Source organism: Bombus vosnesenskii, unplaced genomic scaffold, assembly GCF_011952255.1.
Source record: "Bombus vosnesenskii isolate JDL3184/JDL3185 unplaced genomic scaffold, Bvos_JDL3184-5_v1.1 scf7180000013264, whole genome shotgun sequence".
NCBI lineage: Eukaryota > Metazoa > Arthropoda > Insecta > Hymenoptera > Apidae > Bombus > Bombus vosnesenskii.
In genome coordinates this window covers 1,443,457-1,459,134 of record NW_022882924.1, presented here as the reverse complement: position 1 = coordinate 1,459,134, position 15,678 = coordinate 1,443,457, and the positions used below count along the sequence as shown (strand labels likewise).

The 15,678-nt window shown below is 41.2% G+C and overlaps 1 protein-coding gene across 14 annotated transcripts in view; it reads right to left on the bottom strand.

Moving 5' to 3' along the window:
• Positions 1-15,678, bottom strand: part of LOC117237654 (nesprin-1) — a 112,207-nt gene that overhangs the window by 69,279 nt on the left and 27,250 nt on the right. For 12 of the 14 annotated variants that reach the window (XM_033501933.1, XM_033501943.1, XM_033501907.1 and 9 more), the window contains 11 exons: positions 10,128-15,665; positions 9,216-9,504; positions 8,565-9,084; positions 8,030-8,478; positions 7,730-7,925; positions 7,360-7,434; positions 6,510-6,662; positions 3,788-6,035; positions 2,113-3,424; positions 1,497-1,860; positions 431-1,039 (listed from right to left, as the gene is read on the bottom strand). In XM_033501933.1, the coding sequence (XP_033357824.1) occupies positions 431-1,039; positions 1,497-1,860; positions 2,113-3,424; positions 3,788-6,035; positions 6,510-6,662; positions 7,360-7,434; positions 7,730-7,925; positions 8,030-8,478; positions 8,565-9,084; positions 9,216-9,504; positions 10,128-15,665 (11,753 nt within the window). The remainder of the gene's footprint in view (positions 1-430; positions 1,040-1,496; positions 1,861-2,112; positions 3,425-3,787; positions 6,036-6,509; positions 6,663-7,359; positions 7,435-7,729; positions 7,926-8,029; positions 8,479-8,564; positions 9,085-9,215; positions 9,505-10,127; positions 15,666-15,678) is intronic. The other 2 variants (XM_033501954.1, XM_033501887.1) reach the window with 1 other exon arrangement.

Here is a 15,678-nt window from a genome sequence, read left to right as displayed (position 1 = left end):
TCGTAGCGTCGCGTATCGGTACCTTTGCCTAACACATCTTACCAAAATTCATAGTTTATTGTGAATACCCAAATGTATTAAAATTGTATCTTGGTTTAAATAAACGTTATTAAAAAAAAAAGCAGTGGTTAGCGCCTTAGGTTACAAACGTTCGGAACCCAGGTTCGAATCCCGGCGCCCGGAGTCCGATTTTTCTTCCACGATACAAAAATGAGAAGAAAAGCGGCCGTACCCACCAACGACATCCTAAGTATTCCGATACTACATTAATATTCTCCATCTGTTATTTACGAGATTCGATTAAATCGAGGAACATTCTTGTACTCTTCCATTTAAACTTCGAGACAAAATCCAGGATTTAATCGATTTAACACGTTTGATTAATATTTATAATAATAATTAACGTTTAACACATTTAACAAATACGTACTCGAATTTTTTCAGCGATCAGCTTAGTCAATTCGTCGTACTTTGCGATGGTAGATTGATAAGGGCCAACGGGTATGCTAGAATCTTCAGCCAAACGAGCCTTCAATCGATCTACGGTTTCACCATGGCCTTGAATATCCCTCTGAACCGTCTTATACTTTTCCAACACCGCTCGTTTTTCACTGAGATCGTTCTTGTACATTTCACCCGGCTGAATCTTGCCCTCGATCTCATCGATCCAATCCGTAGTGAGTCGATGAATTTTGTTCAATTCTTCCAACGCGCTTGCTCTTGCGGCAAGTTTCTGTCTTATGTCTTCCACGTTCACTAACAATTTTTCGAATTCTGTCTTGAGGTTTTCCGTGTCTTCTTGAATCTTTGCCGCACCATTTTGCTCTGTGTTCATAATCACCTTCTCCTTTAGTTCGAGAGCATAACGCAGCTTGTTCTGGCCTTGTTCCAAGGTTTGTCTGATGGCCTTGCAAGTATGCAGCTTATTGTTCACCTCGGTTAAGGTGCTTGGAATCTCCTTACATTCGCTCAGTTTGTCACGAGTTCGTTCGATCCAATCTTGACATTCTTGGTACAACGTATTGTGCTGCTGATGTTCCTGTAGACGACAAGACACGGAGGATTATTTAGGAATTTTGATTGCACTATCCTTGGGGTTATGCGATAGCAGTTACGGTACCAAATAAGATTATAATTAATCCGTTGTGTTCTTGGAAAGATGGTATAGTGAATTTTAATATACAGCTTGGCTATTCAAGTTTCGATTTTTAATAAAAAATAATAAAAAGTTTTTTTGATAATTAGCTTGAAAATCCATCGAATATCGAACCGTAGAAAAACATGTCGTATGAGCAAATACTTTCAAAGTTACTATAGAAGCTTATATTAAAAAGTAATAGCGAAGAATGTAGACTACAGTACAAGGTAATGCAGAATAAAATTGTTTGAGAACGCGACACTAAACTATGCAGACATTATATTTGATATTATACACTTTTATTTTATCCTAATCTTTTAAGCATCTCTAACGCTCGAAGCTCGGTAATGGGATATACCTGATAATGTAATTCCAGACGTCTCATTATTTCTTTAGCCAAAGATAGAAGAGCGTTATACTTGGTCGTCAGTTGGGTGATAGCGTTCGAGATTCTGGTGTCTGCACAAGTTTCCAATAACATCTGAGCCTTCATGTTCAGTCGATCAAGTTCTCTTTGCCAGTCGAACAACGTCTGTAAATGGATCTGGAATTGTTCAAGAACATTCTTCTTTTCTTCCAAACTATCTTGAAGTTTGTTGAACGATTGCACCAGTTGCTCGGTCTGCGTGAGCCATTCGGTAGCTTCTGAAAATTGGTCCTCGTACTCCGTCCATTTCACTATTCCTACTTCCAATAAACTCTTCGTGTTGTTCAACGAGTCTCTGTTAAAAGAGATACAGAACTTCGGTATTTAAATAATTAAATTCTGGACTGAACATTTAATCAATGAATTTCTGATTTCTCATCATTGAATTATCGAACTTGTTATTTATCATCAACGTCAACGATGTCGATAAAGGTAAATAGAAAAAAGAGAAAAATGCAAGGAATATATTGAAAGAAAGATAATAATTGAAAGTACGTCATAAAAATATAAAAAATTCTAAAAGTCCGAAACAGATCACGAAACTTACACATAGCTGTCGTACTCTTCCTGCAGCATCGCAACTTCCTCCTCGATGATCTCCTTGTCCTCCTCGTCGGCGATCTGACACGCCGCGTTCCCCTGTTCCAAAGCATGTTGCAACTTCTTCTGGCCCTCTGGCAGCTCGCTTTGCAATACTTTCAACTGCGTGATCTTATTCGCCAACGATTCCTTATCCCCAGTAGGTTCTGAACATTTTCCAAGTCTCTCCTTAGCCGCTCTTATCCACTGAATAAATTCGTTTCCACTGTCGATAAACGCCTGATGTTGTTCCACGGTTTCTTTTTGTTTCGCGTACAACTCCTGCGCTTGTTTGCTCAAGGTTTCGTATTTTATTGAAATTTCCGTGGCTGGCGTGGCCTGTCGAAGATCCTCAGCCTTCGTGGTAACCGATTGAATCATCGGCTCGAACGCCACTATATCCTGAACTATACTGTTCGTCTGTCTAAGATTCGCCTTCCTTTCTCCAATAGCCAAGGAACTCAAGCCAGCCAGACCTTTTCTAGCTTTCGACACCTTTTGTTCACAGACTTGTTGCAATTTAGCTTCTCTGTCGTTGATCCATTGTTGCAATTGCAAATACGACGAACTGTAATCCGCCCATTGAAGCAAACTCGTCTCTAAATGCACTTTGGTCGTCGAAATCTTCTTCACTAGTCTCTCCCACGCATTTTGAATCTCCTTTAATTGAGTGTTTATCTCTTCGCGACCATCTGATCGAGTATTTCTCATTACCTTCTCTCCACAGTTCACTGTCAGATGCACCAAGTTTTGTCCTTCCTCGCGTTTTCTTAATAATTCTTGAATGTTGTCTAATCTGTTCTGTAATTCTTCTCGACTGCTAGTGGACGCTGCTTCGGTCCCTTTGCGAATGATTTGCTTCGCGTTTTCGATCCAGGCACAAGTCTTGGCCAAATTAGCTACGTATTCTTCGTGCTGGGCCAAGTTAGTTTCGACTTTGTTCAAAACGTCTTTGGCGAGATTCACTTGAACCTGATAGCGCGAGTTTAAGTGACGAAGTTGGTTGTTTATGTAGGTGTCCAGGTTAGACGAAAGAAGACTGGATGCAGTCTTGTTGAATTTATCGATTTGTTCTTGTCTCTTTAATAGGTTTTCCAGTATTTCTTTTACCTCTTGTACTTGTTTCTTTTTCCCTTCTACGTTTGACAAGAGAGAATTCTTCTGCGCCTTTATGAGGATGTCGAACTGCTGTAACCAATCGCTTATTCGCTCGTATTCGTCCTTGTAGTCTCTCCATTGACTCACGGTTTGTTCCAATTGATCCTTTTGTTGCTTGATTTCTGTGCAATTGAAAAAAATAAATCGTCCTTAATGTAACATGGAAATTTTCAGTGTCATGCTACGGTCTTAGAATTCTTAATATTTCAATCTCGCTTTAGTTTCTAAAAAAAAATCATTAAGATTTAATTGGAACAAGAATTAGATATGAAAAATGTTTTCGAACGTAAAAAATTGTCTAACGATTGAAAATATGATTGGATGGAAAATGATTGAATAAATATAATAGTTCTGACCATTCGTCAGCATTGCAACTAGCTTCGTCCAAAATCGATTCTAAAATTAAACTCTGTGATACCAAACTCTGAAAATTCTCGAATCTTTCAAAATCTTCGAATCTTTTAAAAATCTCTTAATAAACTTACCTCTGAAAAGCTCTTCGAAACTCTGAGTTAGAGCTTTCACCTCGTTCATTATAATCTCCTGACCCTGAGGACTCGTACTCGCGCAGACGACTTTGCCAGTATGCTGAAGATGTTCCACCAAGAGTTCACCCTGAGCCTTCTTATTCAACAAACTCTCCAATGGAGCCACAGCATTTTCAATAGCCAATTTATCGCTTAATGGCCTCTGTTTCATCGATGGAATCTTTTCACGAGCTCGACTCAACCAATTGATGATATCGTCGTGCGCTTCTTTGTACAATCTGTGATCCTTATATTGTTCTTCTCGCTCGGTTAACAACGATTTAATCTTCTCGAACAACGTGTCGAATCTGTTCAAGATGCTCTGTGCCTGGGATGCAGCCAGACCTTGAGGACCACTGGCGATCATTTCAGCCACCTTGATCTTCAGACTATCCACTTCGATATTCTCGCATCGAACTTTCTCTTCCAAGGCCTTGATACGTTCCAACTGACACCTCTTTTCAGACATTGTCGTTTGGAATGGCAAGAATTCGTTCAAAGCAGACTGCATATAATCGACAGTTTTATTCATCGATTGTATCTGCTCTAGAAGACCAGCCCACTTATTGATAGAATCATCTAAGTTGGTCTTGGTCTCCAACATCTTCGAGGCTAGTGCGCTCCATTGTTCTTGTAATTTTCCAACAGCATCGTTGATAGCCTTGTGTCCAGTGGGTGCTGTGTTCGCTAAGACAGCTTGGGCTAGTTCTACGATCCCTTGAACCTTGGCGAATCCATCTTCCTTGTACAACAATAGATCTTGAATTACCTCCATCTTGTTCTCTAAATCTTTCTGAGAGGATGCACCCAGGTCAGAGCAGTAAGCTAACTTCTTCCTAATGTCATCCAACCATCTGGTGCACTCTGCCACTTGATTGTCGAATTCTTGATGAGTGGTCACGTATTGGTGCCAACGACTGTTCAGATCTTTCACTTTGTTCGATATCTGTTGGTACTTGATGCTTAACTCTGACATATGTGTGGTACGAGACGTGATATTCTTGTGAAGCTGTTGAGCTTTCTCGGAGACAGCGTCTATTTCCAGTTCTTTCGCGCGAACCTGTCCTTGGAGTGTGCGCAGAAGCTCCAATTGGTCCTTCTTCTCTTGCAAGGTAGCCTTCAGGTCTACCGCGTGAAGTTTGGTATCGGTTTCTCTCATCCAGGCGAGGCATCGTTCTTTCGATGTTTCGAACTCGTTCCACTGTTGAAGCTTGTTTTCTAGACTCTCTATAGTAGACTTGACAGCAGTGACCAAACTTTCCCATTCTTGCTGTGAGGAGTCTATCTGCGAACGAATGTTAATCTGACCAGATTCCAAGGTTCCTGGAATCACCTTTTCCCCTAGGATTCTTATCTGTTGAACTCTTGGTTTGTCCTCTGGTAAACTCTGCAATAAATTCTTCAGTCGATCCAGGTTCGTGTGAAGGGACACTCGTTCTAATTCCGTGTCACCCCAAAGAATAACTGCATTGTGCGTCGCGTCTAACCACTCGTGAGTGTCGAGCACAGCCTTGCTGTACTGTTGGTGATCGCTGACTATGCCTTCGTACTTTTCAACGAACGCAGCAGCTCGTTTCAACACTGTAGCGTGTCTTTCGTTCAGTTTCTTCAGCGTCTGATGTATTTTGTCAGTAGAGTCTGGTAAATTATCAGCTTTATCGCGAAGATCGAGTAAATCTTGTTGATGAGACTGAATATCGTGCAAGAACGAACGATAGATTTGCAACTGAGCTCGTTTCTCGTCCAGTGTGGTTTTTAATTCGATTTCTGGCTTTAGTTGAGTCTCGACGGTCTTCAGCCAGTTGTCGAACGACTCGTTGGACTCGTCGAATCCGGACCAACGCGAGATCTTTGATTGTAACTCTCGTTCGGTCGACGCGATGCTGTCGTACAGTTCTTCGAAGGCTTGTTGAAGATCTAGCAATTGTTGACGAACGATCTCTCTACCGTCCATGCCTGTGGTGTAGTACAGACGTTCTCCAGCTTCCACGGTGTTGTTTATTAAAAGGGTTGCCGAAGATTGACGAGTTAGAAGATCCTTCAGCGTTGCTACGTTCGACGTTAGCTCTTGAAGAGTGCCACTGAGATCGTCTTTGATGGATTGATAAGTAGTTCTGGTGTTTGCTAGCCATTCTGAACACTGTTTGTAGCGCTCCAGGTAGGCTGCGTGGTCTGCCACTGCTTGTTCGCATTTCTTTACCAATTCCTGTGATTTTTTAAAGAATTGCCAGCTTTAAATTTGAACGATGTAATATATTATTATATTATTATGTAATATATAATTATCGTGAAAGCGTTAGAATATTCTTAGAAGAGTGAGAAATGTTTGGGAATAGAGTGAATGATATTTGACTAAATTAGATGACATTTTTCCTCGATAAATCAGAATTTCTAATTAAATAATTCGTTGCTCCAAGAATTTCTATGAAATTACGACGGATAGACGATTTAGAATTTTAAAATTGTTCATAGATTATTCACAGAATTTTAATCGTACAGATGATACAACTACTTGTCGAAATTATAGACTTTATAAAATAATTATACGTCTCTTGCATGAACTTGTAAAAGACTTAAAAGTTTATTGATCAATAATTGAATTATTGTTCGTATAACTTATGTTTAAAGATGAATGTCACATTATAATTACGAGTCTTAACATGTAATTTTTGATATTCACCTTAGCAGTCGCTTGAATAGATTGGAAACGCGAGGTGATCTGCTGAACGTTGGCTGAGAACCTTGTTTCCCCACTAATTTGCATCAATTCGGAAGATTCGTCGCTCATCTTGTCAAACTCGGCCTCGTTCTGCCGGAGATTCACGATCAACATCTATGGAACAGAAATCTCATTGGAATCGCACGATATTTCATATAGGAAGCTTTTGTCTTTAAATTTCGTGTACTTTATCGAACAAACTGATTAAAACGTGTGTACTGATCAGGTAGCTTGCCGTCTTTCTGAAACTACCTTGAACTCACAGAGGTAACACGCATGTTTGTTTGTATGTTTGGTGGGTATGTTCATGTACAGATGGTTAATGTGAATTCAATCAACTAGTCATGGATTTTTTCGCGTGCCATGACAACGCAATGTAGGGGCTTGGAAACACGATTCTTCGATCAAACGTACTCAAAACAACACGTTTGCATGCATCGAAGTAAAACAGGAGATAAGAAGATCATAGAAAATTTATGTGTGTTAAAGTATCTACTCGTAAGACGTTTAAGAAAAGGCAAGTGTAAGTATCATAGTGTGAAAAGTGAGTGTACAGTGTATCGAGTTCTTGAAACTTACCCCGATGCTCTCATAAAATCATTTTCAATATATTTTCGACTTACATCACACTAAACTAAATCGTTGAGAAAAGAAGAGAAGAAAAAGAAAGAGAGAAAAAAAGCAAAAAGAACGATTAGAATATAGAGAGAAAGAAGAAGAAGAAAAAGAGAAGGAGACAGTAACGAGAGACCAATTGACAAAAAAGCGTTCACAACCCTGATCGAACAAATTTTTTCCATGTTTCTCTTACTTGGTCCAGGTGGTCTCCTAGGGCCACCAGTTCCGTCACTTCCGTGTCCCACGATAAGGCGGTTTTTTGCAGTGCCTAAGAAAGTTTTCCAAAATACAATGCCTGATCCTGTATATCACTTCATCTCTCTCGTATCTTTTCCTCTTCTTGATTAAAAATCAAAAAATCTTCGTACCGTTCGCGCGTTATTCGAAAAAAGAAACAGATCGCGTTCGTAGCGTGACTTTGCGCAATGAAAGTTAATTTTTCAACGAAACGTTGAACTAATCTTTTAATTAGAATAATCTGCTCTTACAGATACAGACCCTCTATGGTGTACATACGTTGCAAGATACAACTGTGGTCTCTATTTTAGATTATAAAGTATTACCTGGTATTTCTCCAGTTGTTCTTGTTTCTCTTCAAGAGAGTTCTTTAGGGAGTAATTCTTCAAGGACGACTCTGCATCCGCCAACCAAGCTAATAAACGTTCCAAAGAATTTTCGTACTCGCTCCATTGCTGGATCCTCTCCTCGATGCATCGAATAATGTCGTTTACTGTAATGGCGAATTTCTTATGCTCGAATCTGTAACATAAATATTCGTTTTACCAAGAAATTTTAACTCGTTTAATGTCATTTGAATCTCAACTCGAATACAATTAACGATAAACTAATAAAATAAATCTTGCCTCAACGAAGCCAGATCTCTTTCCATAGACTCTAACGATCTAGGTGATAAGTTGGATGCACTCTGAGCCACATGTTCGCTAAGAATATCCAATTTTAATTCTCCTTCCCTCTGGCCATCTTGAAGCTCCATGATCTTGGCCAGCTGAGCTTGAAGGGCAGCTTTATTGCCCGTGTAGTCGCTGTAATTGGTCAATTGTTCCCATTGTTGTTTCTGATAGTCTTGATAGGATTTCTGAAGATCGTAAAATTGTTGGAACGTGTCTAGGAGTGTCTCTAGGTTGACTATATTCTTTTGTGACATTTCAACCAAGTCCTCGTATCTTCCAGAAACCGAAGCAGCTTTCTGTTGAGCGTCTGATGGCGCTTGGACTGCGTACGTCAGTGCATTTGCCTTTTCAGAGACACCCTCGATGATGCGTTTGTATGCCAAAATTTCCTGGTGCATTGCCTATAAGAGATAACGACATTTTATTATCGGTAACAAGGCTTACCTTTTTCACTTCTAAAACAAAACGAGAAAACAACTAAAAGCACCTTGCTCTTCAACAACTTGGATTTAATTTCCTGAAGAGAAGACCACGTGATCGTCGAGTCCTGTTTCACAGATCTCTCCATAGTGTCTAACCAAGCCAAAATCTGTTGCAAAGTTTCCTGATAATTGGTCCATTGCAAAGACTGGGCATCCTGTTTCTTCTGTTGCTCATCTATGCCTTCTACAAATTTATCCCATCGTTCTCGAGCCTGCCTTAGTTCGTGACGGATAAGTTCCCTTCCCTGGGCAGATGTGTCAGCAAGGATCCTCTCCCCAAACGATATCAAGCTTCCCAATCGATGTTCACCTTGCTCTTTCTCAGCTAACAATATCTGTAAACGAGAGACTCTCTCTTCGAGATTTCCGCCTGCCTCGTCCTTCTTCAGACTGGCTAAACTTTGTTCCAATTGAGTCAGCCACGCATCCACAACCTTCAGTTTCTCTTCATAAGCCCGATGATCGTCTAGAATACTCTGACACCTTGTCACTACTTCTTTGCTAAGCCCGTGCAATAGTTGGTATCTGAAATTTCCATTTGAACAATTTCATTGAAAATCTCGGTTTCATCTTTTCGTAAAAATAAATATATATATACGTAAAGATCTAGATTTAGCGACAATGAAAGATTTCGATTCTTGTCTGAAGAGTTTTACCTATTGCTAATTTGCGAGATCATGGGTTTGATACGTTCAACGCCGCTCGCATGTAGTAGACTATGCGACTTGTCAACGAACTCGTCGATATTCGATTCTTCCTTCAATATCGCGTCACGCTTCTCTTTCAGAGCTTTCAAACGAGCCTCCTTGTCCTGCAAAGTAGGTTGCAATTGTTGGTCTCTGAAGGCAGCTTCCATCGTGCTGAACCATTTTGTATGCGTTTCCAATTTGTCTTCAAAGTCTTGCCATTTCTGAAGAGCTGTCTTTTGCTTCTCTTCCACAGATTCTACACGGCAAAAAGAAGAAAATGTTTAAATTAAAAGAATTGTTTAAATTATGTAAATCGTAAGACTAGATATTATAGATATGTAGCGACACTGGAGTCAAAGAACGACGCGAGTCGAGAGCGACTCATGCTGTTGTTTTGCCTCGGGTCATTGACTCAGCCTTGACGCAGAAACGTAACGATAAACAAAGTCCGGGCAAAACACTGTCGCCGCTACATACAACAGTCGAATGAAGACGAATTCAAATTTTCCGACTTCTCCTCGACCAGTATAAATAAACGAACGTGATCGCGGACGACACACAGTATCGTAGAGTATCGTACAGTATCTGCAGAGTATCTCCGAGTATCTCACGAGTATTTATCGAGTTACGCGACGAGCATTAACGAGTATTTATTCCGCGATTTATATTTTGTACTAACGACTCACGTATACGGCTGTATATTAATTTATTATTCTAAATATATTCGACAGTTTCAACAACGAACAATCTGGTCCTTTAAAGCTCACCGACCAACCCATCCTCTTCAGATAAACCTCTACAAATTGGTAACCCCGACGTGAGTTGAACACGACTAAACAACCTCTACAGATATAAGAATTTTATTTAAATTACAAATACCTATTTCGCTCAAATATTGACGAAGGTTGCTTTCCAAAACAGTGATCTCTTTATTAATGGCGTCCCATCCTTTCGGCGCGGTTCTTTTAACAACTGTATCACTAAGTTCCTTCAACTTTCCAAGCTGTTCCGTTCCCTGCATCTGATCGTCCTTCAACGTCGCCAGAGTAGCTAATCTTCTACAAATATCTGTCCTTTCTCCAGTGACATCGTTGCATTCTGCGAGCTTGTCTCTTTCGCCATTCAACCAGTCGGAGAAGTTCTTCACTTGCAGGTTAAATCTATGATGTTTCTCCACGCAATCTTCCAAATTTTCCAACAAATCTTTCGATTTCGCCACGATGTTATGGAACAATTGTTTAATAGAAGGTAGAAAGACGTTGAGAGAAGTGTCTTTGGTCTGATCCACCAACTGCTGAGCTTTATCGCAAACAGACTCTACCAGGGACTGATGAGACATAATTTCTTGGTGCATAATCTTATGATTCTGTAACTGTGCTCGTTTTTCTTCCAAGGTGCACTTTAATTCTGTATGTTGATGCATGGCACGTTCCACGTCTCGAAGCCAGGCAGTCAATTGCTCGTGGGACAAGGAGAACTCGGCGAATTGCATCAGGCACTGGTCCAATTTCTGCGTAGTGCTTTGCAAATCTTCGGTGAATCCATCCCATAGAGTTCTCAAGTTTCTCAATTGTTGTCTGATAATCTCTCTACCATCGGGAGACGTATGAATATATAATTTCTCTCCAAGGTCCACGACAGACTCGAATCTAGCGTTCTCCTTCGTTCTTGTATCACCAAGGTCACGAATCAGCTTCTGTCTACTTTGCAACACGGATAAATCGCCCACGATTTCGCTGTGCTTCTTCAATTCCGATTGAATGTCCGTGATCCATTGCAATAATTGATTGTATTTCACGTTGAAGGTGTTGTGCTCCTTTACGAACTGTTCGTACCGCATCACGGCTTCTTTTATTTGGTTCTTGATAGCCTGATACTTGGTAGATTGTCTGGAAGCTCTAGTGGCCAGGTCTGCTTCAGCCTCGATACTTTGACTCTTCTCAATGGCAGCGTTAAATTCAGCTCCTTTCGCGATAATGCTCTCTTCCAAGGACTTTAGCTTCTGTAGATGAGCCCTCTTTGCCTCCTCTGTACTCTTCAAACTTTGATCCTTCAATTGTGTCTCCATCTGCTTGATCCAGGCCTCCAAGTCTTCCACGATCTTCTCAAATTCGGACCACTGGTCGAACATATGCCTCAACTTGTCTCTAGAGGCTATGGATCTCTTCAGGAAATCTTCCCATATCTTTTTCTGTTGCTCAAAGTTAGACAACAAAGCTGGATGACCTGGTAGAGAAGTTTGTTCAAGAACGATATTCAATTGTTCGTTACAGTCGGTCAGAGTTCGATCCCCTTCCGCTTTCAGTTGAAGAAGATTCTCGATGGCAGTGATTTTAGTCTCTGCCGTGTCTCGTTCCACCGAAAAGTCCTCGATTATAGGTGTTCCCTCGTTGATTACCGTGTTGATCCAATCCCGAGTCTTCTCGAACGTCTGAAGATACGCTTCATGGTTAGAAACGTATTTCTCCGCTATATTAATTCGTCCTTCGACTTCATTAGACAGTTTTTCATGGGCTTCGATCACGTTGCTCAACATTTCACTAGCATCGTCATCCGGAGCTGAGCTTAGCCTATCTTGGAGCTGTTGAAGAATATTCTTGTGCACGCTAACATCTTGTGCTACAGCTCTATATAGGTGAAGGGTCAGCTTCTTCTCTTGTAACGTTGGTAGTAATTCCTGTTTCTCTCCTAATTTATTCTGTGCATCTACCAGCCATTGTTTCACTTGAGAGAATTTATCCTCGAACGAAGACCTGTGCATCATGTCGCTCTCTATTCTTTTATAAATCACGTTAGCACGGTCCGCCATTGCGTCCACGCGGTTACGGAAGTTTCTCAACTCGGTCCTGATCATTTCTCTCTGGTCCGGTGTGACCCTAGCGAACAAAGTTTCGCCAGCTTCCGCTGTTTTGTTTAATATGGCTTGTCCAACTTCACGTCCTTCGGCGAAAGCTTTCAGTTCTTTCAAGCGCGACTGATAGAAAGTTATAGGCTTTGGTCCGGTGATCTCGTCGAAGGCTTTCAAAGTTTTCTCAGCATTTTCGATCCAAGCTTCGAGTTTCTTCTTATTGGCAACATACTGATCCCTGTTCTCTTTTAACTCTTTAAGCCTGTCCAAATGTTGCGCCAGGAACTTCAACACGTAATCGTAACGTGTATTAAGATGGCTGATGTATTGATTCACTCGAGATTCAGAACTAACTCTGGTGATGTCCTCAGCCAGAGCAGTCAGATCTTTCAGTTCGCTTTGATACTCCATCACTGCCTTCTGTACTTGAGTCATTTCCGAAATTTTCTGTTCGATATCGTCTAAATTAAGTAACGCAGAAGCTTCGGCTCTGATTCTGTTCTCGTTCTCCTTCAACCAGGACAAAACATTCTCTGATGTAAGTTCGTAACGTTGCCATAGAGCGATGTTTCTTTCTAGATCATTCTTGATCTTATTGTAACTACTCTTCAGGGATTCCAAGTCACTCTCCACCTTGTCACGTTCCGTTTTTAAGCCGGTCATCGTTTCGGCGCTTTCAACAGATGCTAGAAGCTTCAAGGAGTTGTCAGTGTCTTCTTTTCTAGCGGTGCAATCGGCAATTCCAGCTTCCACGTCCATCAGAGACGCCATTTTCACTTCTAGATTGTAACGATCGCTACTTTGTTCAGGTTCGCACCAAGCTACTTTTTCTTTAAGCGTCGCTACCATACGTTGAAGAGCGCTGAATTTTTCGTGGTATAATTTAGTTAAGAAGGCTACCAACGTCGCTATCACTTTATTAGCATGACTGGCCACACCATCTCTTCGAAGCTGAAGAGCCTGCAACTCCTTTGGCAAACTGGATTTGGAGATGCTGGGATACTCCGTAGACATTTTCGTCAGTGTTTCTTCAACTTTAGACAGAGCGTAATCACATTCTTCCAATTCTGTTTTTAATTCCTGACATTTATTGATACGACCAAGAATCTTGGTGTTTTCGCCGGTCAAATCGTCGCATTTGATAATGTCTTCGCGAATTTTCGATATTGCGTCACCGCATCTCTTCAGCTCCTGTCTAATCGCTCTTTCCCTTTCGTTTAACGTACACGTCAAAGATTCCAGTTTATCCGCCGAACTTTTAACCACCTTGAACTGATCGTCCAACAATTTATGGAGAGAACTCAAAGTAGGAATATCGGTATCGTTGTTCGATTTCACTAATTGTTCAATTTTGGTGACGATGTTCTGATACAATTGTTGATAACCAGGCAGCTCCTCTCTGTATCTAATTAACCTGGCTTGACAATTTTCTGCGTCCATTAAACGCTCAAACGCAGTGGTCAAAGCGTCGTTGGTATTATTGAGCCACTTGATAAGTTCAGATTTCGATTCTTCTATTTGTTTCCAGATGATTACCTGAGTCTCGTAGGTTTGCAGTTTTTCACTGATATCGTTAAAAGTATCTTGGTATCGCTGTCGGACATCGGTTAAGTCATTTTCGATTAGATCAGAATTGAATCTAGGCATTAAAGAAGCTTCCTTCGTCAACTGTTGCGCCTTAGAATCCATTTTGTCCAAGAAATGTCTGCCTTTCTTCAGCATTTCCAAAGCTTTCTTGTGCTTCTCCAACGTGATATTCGCTTGAGTAACGTCATAAGAAACTCCTTTCACTGATTGATACAAGCTGGTCGCTTCTTTGATAGATTTTTCCACTTTCTCTTTAGCTTCTTCGTAATCTTTCCAGTCGGTGTTCATGTCAGCGTATTTCTTCCTTTGCTCTCGAAGAAGCTCGTTAACCTTCTCCCAATTAGCATCCACAGAAGATAAAACAACTTGAATATTGGTCGTCGATCTCTGGTCCTCTTTCATCAAGGAACTTCCTTCAAAATGAAGAATCTCTTTTTCCTGTTCTCTCTTCTGATGCTCTTCGATTAATCGATCAATCATCTCCACGGCAGGAGCCAACTGTTTGCAGGAGTCGACGTTGTAAACCGTCTCTTGAAGAGCAGTTTGAGTGTTCAATATCTTCTCCGTGATAGTTTGTTGAAGCGTTCTGAAATTGTTCCACCTGGCGCCAAGATTCTCTAGCCTGTCACGTTTCGCGGATATCTCGTTCTGTAGAGCTAAGGCTTTGTTCTCTAAATCGTTTAACAAACCCGATGCGGACAGAGGTTTGCCCTGTTTGTCCCTGATCTGAATTCCAATCGCAGTGTCAGGTAAAACATGTTGTTTCCAGGTGTCTATCTTCTCGTATATAGTCTGCAATTCCGAGGAGAATCTCTCCAAATCAGCTATAGTAGGTTTTCTAGCCTCAGCTTCGTATTTACAATGACTCAACTGAGCATTGGCGTCGTTCAACCAACTCAACATTTCTATCCATTTCTCCAATCCCTTCTTCTTCTGTTGCAAGTCGTCGCCTAATGCTTTATACTTCTTCTCTAGATCTACATAAGTGTCGACCAAAGCAGCTTTAGCTTTTATGGATCCTTTAGGACATATCACCTTTACTTCTTCGCAGATAGCTTCCAAACTGGGCTGTTTCTCGGAGTGTTCCTGAATGTACGCGTGCACAGCCTGAAGATTGGTATCAACGGTGTCAACAGTCGCATCGCTGATCTCAGCGACGTTCGATCTCAGTCGTGACATCCAATTCTCCAGATCGGTGATCTTCATCTGGAATTCCTGGCGAGCTAACAGAGAATCAGAGACGCGATTGATCTGCAATCTGACCGTGTCAGCCAGCTTACTGACTCTGGATTTGATGTCTGATACACGAGCTTTCAAGTTGGTCGCTCCTTCCAAAGATAAACCGTGACTGATATGATCAGACACTTGGGTCAACGATATCAATTGAGCTTGATGATCGGATATAGTCTTGTTGAAGTCCTTCAATCGAGTCAGCTCTTTTTCTAAGACCGATACCTCCGGTGTTTCGGTGTTTGGTTCTATGAGAACGGTTCTCTCGGATTTTTCTAACCATTCGTTAAATTCTTTGATCTCGGATTCAAAGCTGTTCCACGAAGTGACCAGCTTGTCTAATTTCGTGGTTGTTTGGACTGCTATATCGTGTACCGCGTTCCAACGAGTGTGAACAGCGTCCACTTCGTCGGAGGCTGATGTTTTCCCTGATATTCGCTGGCTGACCAAGGATAAATCTTGAATTTGAGGGAAGTGCTGTTGACATCGTGTTTCGAATGCTCTGGCGGTTTCTAACATTTGAGCTGCTTGCGGTAGAGTCGTAGGTTTGCTGCCTATGGTGGCTGCTTTTGACTCGGCTTCTTCGATCCAAGGTTTCAATTCTTTGATTCCTTTCTCGTACTCTTTCCAAGTCTCCAGGTTCTGCACAGCGGTTTGACGTTGGGCTACGATACTCTTTTGAAGAGTTTCGATGCTCTTCTCGAGGCTTATAATGTCAGCGCGCAGCTGCTTTCCTGGACCGCCAGTTTCACCTGAAAATGCAAA